The sequence below is a fragment of the Oppia nitens genome, unplaced genomic scaffold (genome assembly GCF_028296485.1).
Source record: "Oppia nitens isolate AA-2021 unplaced genomic scaffold, nextdenovo-longstitch-racon4-pilon3 scaffold31_pilon_pilon_pilon, whole genome shotgun sequence".
In the NCBI taxonomy this organism is placed as follows: domain Eukaryota; kingdom Metazoa; phylum Arthropoda; class Arachnida; order Sarcoptiformes; family Oppiidae; genus Oppia; species Oppia nitens.
In genome coordinates, this window is record NW_026533212.1 from 50539 (window position 1) to 61973 (window position 11435).

General features: G+C 24.4%; 1 protein-coding gene across 1 annotated transcript; it reads right to left on the reverse strand.

Moving 5' to 3' along the window:
* Positions 1 to 9446: 9446 nt before the first annotated feature.
* On the reverse strand, positions 9447 to 10674 carry LOC128956572 (procathepsin L-like). Its single transcript, XM_054302295.1, has 4 exons — positions 10564 to 10674; positions 10153 to 10494; positions 10046 to 10088; positions 9447 to 9997 (listed from the first exon to the last, which is right to left on the reverse strand). Exons 1-4 carry the CDS (start codon positions 10672 to 10674, stop codon positions 9447 to 9449), a joined length of 1047 nt encoding a protein of 348 aa, XP_054158270.1.
* Between the last annotated feature and the right edge of the window lie 761 nt (positions 10675 to 11435).

Here is an 11435-nt window from a genome sequence, read left to right on the forward strand (position 1 = left end):
ATTAGTATTCAAAATATTTGATACATTTGTTAAATATATGAAATTTACCAATGAAATAGATGACAAAACTTATAAATTTAAGCATTTATTTAAAAATACATTACTATTATTTGCTCTCAATTATCCAATTGCTATAATTATTTGTTTGTTAGAAAAGTTTTCTTGTTATTTAATTTCTATACGTAGAAAAAAACAAATATCAAATGTATAAATAAATTAGTAAACATTTTTAAATTTATATAAAACCAAAAAAACTAAATATTATGTATGCATTATTATTATTATTATTATTATTATTATTATTATTATTATTATTATTATTATTATTATTATTATTTTTGTATATCACGGTTGTTCCGGTGTGATCACAGTTGTGTCGGCCACTTTTGGTGGCAGAGACACGACTGGTTAGACTCAACTCAAGTCTAGTACTTTTCTGACTGTTCTACAACTCTGAAGTATCACTGCTTTTTGCATTTCATAGATCTTAGTTTTTCTGATTTCCAGTGATTCCAAACTTAAGGCCAGATTTTTCGGTATTACGGCCATTGATGACAGGATTATAGGTATGATTTCAACTTTCTTAATGCGCCACATCTTATTGATCTCATAGGCCAAGTCTGTATATTTTCGGCGTTTCTCACTATGCGTGTCCTGTAGTTTGTGTGTTAGTGGGACCGCTATGTCTATTATGTACGCCTTATCTTGATGTTTGTCTACTAGTACTATATCTGGGCGGTTGTGGGCCACAGTCTTATCTGTTCTTATTTCCTTATCCCAGTAGAGCTTGGCTCTGTTGCTTTCCATTACACTTTGTGGCTCGTATCTATAGTATGGTAATGGTTCTTTGATTAGTCCGAATCTTATTGCCAATTCCTGATGTATGATTTTGGCTACTTGGTTGTGACGGCTTAGGTACTCGGTGTTTGTGAGTACTTTACACCCATTTAGTATATGTTCTATTGTTTCTGACTCCATATGACACATCCTGCACTTGTCTGTTGGTATATTTAGCTTTTGGATGTATTTCTGATGGTTTCGTGTCGGAATCACTCGATCTTGTATTGCCATCATGAACCCCTCTGTCTCTCCATGAAGACCGGCGTACTTCAACCATTTTGTAGACATTTCTTCGTCTACGTGTGTTTGGTTGAGTTCTGCTCTGTATCTACCGTGGAGTTCTTTTGAGGCCCATGTGTTAATCCTCTCTTTTTCATTTTGTATTTCTATTTGATGTTCATTATTGCTGAGATTTAGAGGTGTGTAGTTGTTATCAAGTGTTGCTGTTATTTTGTGGAGCTCTGAGACATTGCATTTTTGTTGATGGTATTTTCTCAGCAATTCTCGCTGTTTGGCTTCAAGGCTTACAATGTTTAGTAACCCTCTACCCCCATGCTTTCTACTAACACACAGTCGTGCTACAGAACTTCTAGGGTGGTGTAGTCCAAACATTGTAAGTTGTCGCCTTATATGTCTTTCAATGGTCTCAAGTTCTGTTTTACTCCATTTTATTATTCCGAACGAGTATGTCAGTACAGGTATAGCCCAAGTGTTTATGGCTTTGAATTTGTTGTTTGAGTTTAGTTGAGATTTTAGTATTTTTATTATTCTTTGGTTTAATGTTTTCTTTATTTCTTCTTTAACTTCTGTCATTTTAGATTTATGCATTTGCTTAATTCCTAAGTACTTATATATATCTCCATTTTCTAGTGCCTTTATATATCCATTTTCAGTTTCGTATTGATTTCTTTCAGAATAGACTCCTCTTTTCAGTTTCATTATAGCACATTTATCTAATCCGAATTCCATATTTATATCATTGGAGAAAGTTTCTGTTGTTTTTAGCATTGCATTTAAATCAGATTCTTTTTCGGCATATAGTTTTAAGTCGTCCATATATAGTAGATGTGTTAGATTATATTTTGTATCACTTGATTTTAGATTTACGCCTTTTAGCTTTTTAAGTAATGATGACAGTGGGTTTATGGCTAAGCAGAACCACAGAGGACTGAGTGAATCTCCTTGAAATATTCCTCTATTTATTTTTATTTCTGTACTTATTTTTGTTCCATTATTTGTATTGACACACAATTTAGTATTCCATTTTTTCATCATATTTTCTAATGTGTTTATCAGTGTGTTGTCAATTTTATATAGTTTTAACACTCTTAATAACCATTTATGAGGGACTGAATCGAATGCTTTCTTATAGTCTATGTATGCCATTTCAAGATTTCTATGTTTTTGACGAGCTCTTATTGTTATGATATTGTCTATTGTTAATTGCTCTTTACAGCCCATAGAGTGTTTTATACAGCCTTTTTGTTCTTCAGCTATTATGTTGTTGTTGCTTAAATGATTATATATTTTTGTTGATATTATGGATGTTAAGATTTTATACATTGTTGTTAGGCAAGTGATGGGTCTATATTTACTGGGATCTGATGTATTTTCTGTTTTTGGGAGTAGATATGTTATTCCAGAAGTGAGGAAGTCATCGGTTTGTCCTGTTTGTATTATTTTATCCATTGCTATTGCCATTGGTTGATGTACTGTTGTAAAGTGTTTGTACCAGAAGTTTTGTATTTTGTCTTGTCCTGGGCTTTTCCAATTGTGGGATTTCTTGAGGGCTTCGGTTAAGTCATCTTTAATTATATTTACTGAAGTCATATGTGGTATTTCTTTATTTTCATCTACAATATCATTTATCCAATTTGATTCTTTATATTCCTTTGGGTTACTCCAGATTTCTTTCCAGTAGTTTTCTATTTCATCTATTTGTGATGTATTGTTAATATTGCTTGAATTTATTTTATTTTGATTTCTATAGAACATTTTTTCGTTATTATAGAACATTGTATTTTGTTTTCGTCTTTCGCTTTGTTGTTTATATCTTCTGATTCTTTGTGATAGTGCTTGAACTGTTTGTTTTAATGTGTCGTTGTAATTTCGGATTATGGATTCAAATTCAGGATTTCCAGGTTTTGTCTGTAATGATCTGTATATATCTTTTAATGATTGGTTAATTCTTTTTGATTTGTTTCCATTTAACACTTGCGTTATTCTTCCAATTATTTTTCTTTTCCCTTCGATTCGTGTCTCTATTCGCTTTTGCCATTTAGGTATTACATTTTCTTGATTTGGTTTTGTTGTTGACATGGGATCTATTTTGTAGCCTAAGAGTCTCGATACTGCTACTGCTGCACAATACGTTATTGTATTAATTGCGCTCAACGACATATTTTCTTCGATGTAATCTTTAAGTATATCATTTATTGTTATTATAGTAGATCTTGTTTTAATGCCACTTCTTATTTTTGGTAATTTAGGTCTGAATTCTATTTCAAAGTCTTTATATTGTTCTAAAGATGTTTTTAGTTCATTTTCTGCTGTTATTCTGTTTGTTTCATCATTTGTATTGTTTCTGTTATCTGTTGTTGTAGGTGTCTCTTCTATTTCTGGCACTACTTCTACTGTAATATTTAATTCAGTTGTTTCATTTAATGATAGTTCATGTGCCACTTGTTGTTTGATTTCTTGTAATTCAATCGGGGATATTTTATTATTCTTTGCTAAGAATCGCCGTTGGTCTGCAATCCTTTGTTCCGTTACATTTAGTTCTGGATATTTTTGTTTGAATGCTAAGTATATTTGGTTTCTGTAATCAGTCATATTTGATTCGAGTCGAGTTGATCTGTAGTATTCGCGCATTATCAAGGTATTCATCTCATGTGTCCATCTCATGCGCTTTTGCGATTTGTCAACCAAATTGGTCAGTTGTTGCTGAGAACCAGCTTGAACTGAAACATTTTGGAGGTTAGTCTGATTTTGTTGACTAGTCTGCGGTCGCATTACATCACAGCTTTGCCCGCATAGCACATCACTGCGTGGGATATGATGCATACTTAACGAACTGCAGTCAATGCCTACCTGCTGAACGCGGGATTTATTTGAGAGGGTACCTCCCGAACACCCCCCGTTATTCCTACGACTACGTGTAATCATATTTATATATTTTTGTGGCCTTTTTACGGGGTCCCGGTCCCTAGAGAAAGCTCAACACTAACATGTGTCTATTGCCACCCATTTCTCACCACTAACATGTGTTTGTTGAAATAGGATTTTTATTTTTTTGAAACAAAAGTGGCCATTGCGTGTGAGGACGAGTAACTACTCGAAGGGTGAAGGGACATCCTTGCGGACATCCCTTCGGGGTGGGGGCACCTTTTTACAGGCACCCCCGGGTGGGAGCACCCTTGCGGGTACTCCCAGGTGGTTATTATTATTATTATTATTATTATTATTATTATTATTATTATTATTATTATTAATAAACACACACACACTGTAAAATAATTAAGAATAAAATAATTGTAAAACAAATATTTATATAATAAATTTTTTTTAAATTATAAAATTTAATTATAAGTTATAAGTTTAAATTATAAGTGTCATGCTTTTAAAATGCTATCTATTTATTATTATTATTAATAATAAACACACACACACACACACACACTGTAAAATAATTAACAATAAAATAATTGTAAAACAAATATTAGTATAATAATTTTTTTTTCGAAAATTATAAAATTTAATTATAAAAGTGTCAATGTTTTTTTTAAAAAAAGTTATCTATTTATTATTATTATTATTATTATTTTGAATCTTCTTCATAATCGACACAAACTGCAGTTACTTCACCAGTATCTCCATTAAATGCACGCAAACATCCATTGTTTTTTGGACAACAATCATATACGCATAATACTAGACCAATAGGACAATAATATCTACCCGTTTGAGGATTTCTAGTAGCCTTAATACGATTGCATTGAATTTCGTTGATGGTTAAAATATCTATAAAAAAATTATTATATAAAATTGTAAAAAAAATAGATTAGAATATTTTAGTTTTATTTATTTTATTTCAAAAAAAATAATAATAAATAAATAAATAAATTATACTTATTAAAATAAATATTGTAACAATCAAATTATACATTCTCATTATGTAACCACAAAAAAAGATTGATAATAAATATAAACAAAAATTTAATAAAAAAAACAAAAATTTTTTGTACACTAAAATCTAATAAATTTATTATAAATATTATTTTACTCTTTTTATACTTATAGACATAATATTGTTTTAATCATAAAATAATTAAATTGCTTATTCATTATAATAATAATAATAATTTATAAAATTTTTTATATGTCAATAACACTAATAAATAATATTTTATTTCAGTAATAATTTTATTTTTTTTAGAAAATTAGTATTAATATAAACGATAAATATATAAACTTATTTAGTATTTCAATCAATTAGCAAACAATAAACCCATTTATTATTTTATTTGTTTTATTATTAAAAAAACAATTTATGTAAAAACTTATTAAAATTCATATTAACTATTAATGTAGTCAAATAAAAGTTTGATAAACTATTAACATTATAATTTTATATTAAATTTATTGAATTTTATAAAATAAAAATACTTTACTTAATAAATATATAAATTATTTAATAATAATAAATAAAACATATACCTATATTATACTGTATATGAATTTTTTTACAAATCATATTTAATTATGTTAATATAAAACATTTATTACAATATTTTTTTAATACTATTTACTATATAAAGTATTTTAAAATATAATTAATTCAAATTATAAACTATTTACTTTTAAATTACTGAATCTAACGTAACCTAACGTTTAATTATTGTATAAAAAATTGTTGTTAACTACAATACTGTAAAAATGTAATGAATTAGTTTAAATTATAAAAAATTATTATCTTTATTTAGACATAGAAGATATTTAATCTTAAAATATTTAAATTGCTTATTTATTATAATAATAATAATAATTTATAAAATTTTTGATATGTCAATAACACTAATAAATAATATTTTATTACTGTAATAATTTTATTTTTTTAGAAAATTAATATTAATATAAACAATAGACATATAAAATTATTAAGTATTTGAATCTATTTGGCAAACAATAAACCCATTTATTATTTGATTTGTTTTATTATTAAAATAAACAACTTATTAAAATTCTAATTAACTATTAATATAGTTTGATAAACTATTAACATTATAATTTTGTATTAAATTTATAGAATTTTATATAATAAAAATATTTTACTTAATTAATATATAAATTATTTCTAATAATAAATAAAACATACGTATATTATACTTATATACTATTTATAATTACGATAATATAAAACATATTTTATCATAAATTTTAATTCTATTTACTATATAAAGTATTTTCACGAACTCCTGAAAGGAGTACGTATCTGAATTCTATATGTCCTTCCTTCCTCCCCTCCGCATTTGATTGAATTTTTAAATTTTGACTTCAGATTTGGATTAAGCATCAAAAATAAGGTATAGGGGATCAGCATTAAAATTTTGATATCTCTTCGGGAACATAGAGAAAATGGCGGCCAAAGTAAAAAAAAATTAGGTAAAAATTTTAGTCAAGAATTGTATAGGGCATCAAAAATAAGGTATAATAAATCAGGATTAATTTTATGAAAAATGGCGGCAAAAGTATTAAAAATTTATGCTTATTTAGTCAATGTCATTTGATACCCCACGTGATTATGGTTGAATTTATTTTGTCATACTGAATCATTTGATACCCCACATGACTATTGTTGAATTTATTTTGTCATACTGAATCATTTGGTACCTCTCATGACTATGGTTGAATTAAATTTTCTCATACTGAATCATTTGATACCCCACATGACTATTGTTGAATTTATTTTCTCATACTGAATTATTTGGTACCCCACATGACTATGGTTGAATTTATTTTCTCATACTGAATCATTTGGTACCCCACATGACTATGGTTGAATTTAATTTTCTCATACTGAATCATTTGATACCCCACATGACTATAGTTGAATTTATTTTCTCATACTGAATCATTTGGTACCCTACATGACTATGGTTGAATTTATTTTCTCATACTGAATCATTTGGTACCCCACATGACTATGGTTGAATTTAATTTTCTCATACTGAATCATTTGATACCCCACATGACTATAGTTGAATTTATTTTCTCATACTGAATCATTTGGTACCCTACATGACTATGGTTGAATTTATTTTCTCATACTGAATCATTTGGTACCCCACATGACTATGGTTGAATTTAATTTTTTCATACTGAATCATTTGATACCCCACATCTCTATAGTTGAATTTATTTAGTCATACAGAGTCATTTGATACCCCACTTGACTATAGTGTTTATTTTGTCATACTTAAGCATTAGTTTCTAATTTAATTTTTAATTCGGATTAGGAGTTCGTATGGAAATGCTTTCTAGAATTCTCAACTGGTTAAAAATATAATTAATTTAAAGTATAAACTATTGATAAGGATTTACTTTTAAATCATTGAGACTAACGTAACCTATCGTTTAATTATTGTATCAAAAAATTTGTTTTTGACTACAATACTGTAAAAAATGTAATAAATTAGTTTAAATTATAAAAAATATTATTTGTTTTTAAATTATATTTGTTTTTACTAATTTAAATACAATTTTATGCTTAAGTTGCGTTATCATAGCTAAAGTAATAAATCAAATGTTTTATTAGTAAAAAAATAGTTAAAAGTTATAAACCTTAAGAAAGTTTTTAGTTGCAATTCATTTTTAGAAAATTAATATAAATCTTAACAATAAATAATATAAATCAAATTTTGATAAATATTTTATTTAATATAATTAACATTTAATTAATATATTGTAAATTAATTAAACAGATAATTACTAATGACCAAATATTTTTAACCAAAACAATCAAAAAAATTAATATCAAATTATAAATCAAAAATATTATTTATTAAAAACATTTCTAAACTAAAATCTTTTTTTTTAGAGAAATATTTTATCTGTTATTAGTTCATTAAAATGTAATCTTTTTCAAAAAATTAAACAAAAAAATATAAATATATATAAATTGATTTTATAAATACTGTACAAATATAAAAATTTAAATTTACAAATTTCTAATAATGATTGTTTAATAATAGTTAAAAAATTAATTTCTAATAAATATAAATTACTAATGTATTATATTTATCTTAGTGAAAATATATTTGTTAATATAGTGAGATATTATTATATATAGATATAAATAACTTTAAAAATACTGTTTTAATTATAATTGTTTGGCTAAAATTTTTTCTTAAATTTATTAATAATTAATAATATTATTATTAATAAATTATTTAATTTAAAAAATGTTATATATTTTTAAATAATCTAATATTATTTAACAGTAAATTAAAATTATTATTTTAATAAATATTTATTAATAAAAAATGTTGACTATTATTATTGAAATTATTTTTATACATTTATTATATATGAAAATCAATTTCTTTAGTGTTAATTAATTTTTGAATTAATTAATAAACAGATGTTTTTTTGTGTTTTAATGTTTAGAAATATAATTAAAAAAAATTAATTATAAACTCAATTTAAAAATGAAGTCATTTATCATATTAATTGTATTAATTGACTATTATTTTTGTTATTCAATTAATTATAATAATAATAATTATTATTATCCTAATTATGATACAGATAATGATGACGATAATGATAACGGTTATCATTTAAGTTATTATAGTAATAGTAATTATAATAACAATATCGATGATATCAATGATGTCGACAAACAATGGCAAATTTTTAAAGTATTGAAAAAAATTATTAAAATTATTTATTTAACTACCATAGTAATATCATCAAAATTACCATCAAATATTAACATAGTAATATTTTAAAAATTATAAAAAAAAATAATTGATTAAAAATATTTTGTGCTAAAATTTTTTTAAAAAAACAACAATCTAAGCACTTAACTAAATAACAGTATAATATAATTGTGTTAATATAAATAATTTTTGTTTGTTTGTGTATTACTCACTTTATTTTTTATATATTTTTTAATGATTATAATATATAGATATATATTAATTTTTAGCAAGAATATCGTTCAAAAGACGACAATAATTCAATACCATATAAAAGTTTAGCTGAAGAAGAGTACCGGCGATCAGTTTTTGAAGAAAATTACCGGAAAATTGTTAAACATAACCGATTGGTTAGACAAGGTTTAGAACAAAATATTGAGGGTATTAATCATTTTGCCGATTGGACAGACAAAGAGTTAAACAATTTAGTTAAACCGTTACCACCATTTCCAGGTTATGATAATTTATAATAAAATGAAATGAAATATATTTTTATAAAGTTAATTAAAAAAAATTTTTATTACTATTTATTTGTAAAATTTAAATTTTATTTGATAATTTAATTAATTATATTTATTATAATTATAACAATAATATAAATAAAATAAGTAGCATATATAAAACAAATTAACTACTAATATATTTAGGAGTACTCTCAATACGACACATATTAGAACCTCGCAGAATTTTGATGTAACCTTTGTCACACCACTTAGCTCCCCATGAATTTCTGACTATCCAATATGGTTTTCCATTTTCTTCTCCAAATCCAACAATTGTTACAGCATGATTAATTGGTTGATTGCAATCTACAGATTCATATATAGTACTGCTATTGTATTTGAAAAAATTTGCATATACATGTATATATACTACTAATGGACCATAATCTAACAGTGCTATTTGCATATGTAGTGCATTACTAGCAACATTTACAACTTTTAAATTATCTGCAAAAAATCTATTTGGTTTGTCTAATTTTAGACAATTACCAACTTTACCAATTTTACCGTTAACATAAGGATATTTTTCATTAGTTTCAATACCACCTAATGCTTTAACAGTTTGTAGTGCAGTTTCCATAAAATTGCCGTTTTTACATGTGTAATTTGGTGTACAATCTATCACCTGCTGATCGGATAGAGCATTCAGTTTTCCTGTTTTCATAGCAAGATGACCTAAAAATTTAATAAGTAAATATAAATATTAACCATAATATTACTTACTTTCTAAAGCAGCAACAGTTGAAAATACCCAACAAGAAGAGCACTATTAATAAAACATTTACTATTTAATAAAATTAAAAAATTAAAATAATAAAAATATAATATACTTGGCCTTGGTCTTTAACATGTGTTAGAACATATTTCTCTCTCCAATCAAAATATTTAGGCAATATTCTGTTTGGATCAATTGGATCGGTATCCATTTGACTGAAAGATTTGATTTCTTTTGGTAATGGTGGCAATGTCGAGAAGTTTATTGTATATGTTGAATACAATTCCTCATCAGTTTGATCAGTGAATTGGTTAACACCAAGTCTATCAGCATGTAATCCGAAGTCAGTTTCAAAATTATGTTTGACTATTTTTAAATAGTTTTCAACAAAAATAGTATGTCGAAATTTTTCTTCGGTTACTGATTTGTACGAGTTTTGTCCAGTTCTGTATTGATTCTTTAAAAATAATACAATATTTATAGATAGTTATTTTTTGAAATACAAAAAGTTTATTATTTAACTTACTTTAAATAACTGCCATTGAGTTTCAATGTCTAAATTCGATGATTTTTCTTTTGTTGATTCAGAAATGTAGAAAAATACTAAAGAAAAAATTAGACAAACTTTAACAAACATCATATTAAAATTTATAAAAAAATAATTTTTAAACTAATATTTTAATTAATATTAATAATCTTTTATTGTAGATTTCTTAACAATTGACTGCGATTTTTATATAAAATTTTACATTTCTTTAAAAAAAATCTAGTCATAATTTTTATGCAACTATTATAAATTATTATTTATTCAACTTAGATTGTTTAATTAAACTAAATTTTTTACATGATAATTATTTTTGTTTTAGGAAAATTTTTGTTGATAATAAATTATATGCAATTACTTTAAATTATCCTTATCATTTTGAAATAATATCAATTTTTTTGAAATCTAATTTTTAAATAAAAATTAAATATTTATCATATAATGTTATTTTCTAATTACTATTTCTATTACTATTAACAATAAATACTAATTTATATTGAATCTGTTTTTTAAAAAAATTCAGTACAAATTAACTACAATAATTATAGAAGATTGATTGAAAATAAAAATGATTTAAAAATTTTCAAATTATTTATTTCATAAAAAATTAATTATTCAATTGATTTTGTTATTATTTCAAAATGAAAATTATATTTTAAGTAATTGCATAAAATTTAGTATCAACAAAAAGTTTTCTAAAACAAAAATAATTACCAAGTAAAAATTTTAGTTTAAATAAACAGTTTTAAACAAATAATAAAAAAATTTTAATAAATTTTAATAAACTAATTTTGTAATTATTTATTTTTTAAGTATTGACTTTTTTTTATAAATTAAACAATCAATAAATTATA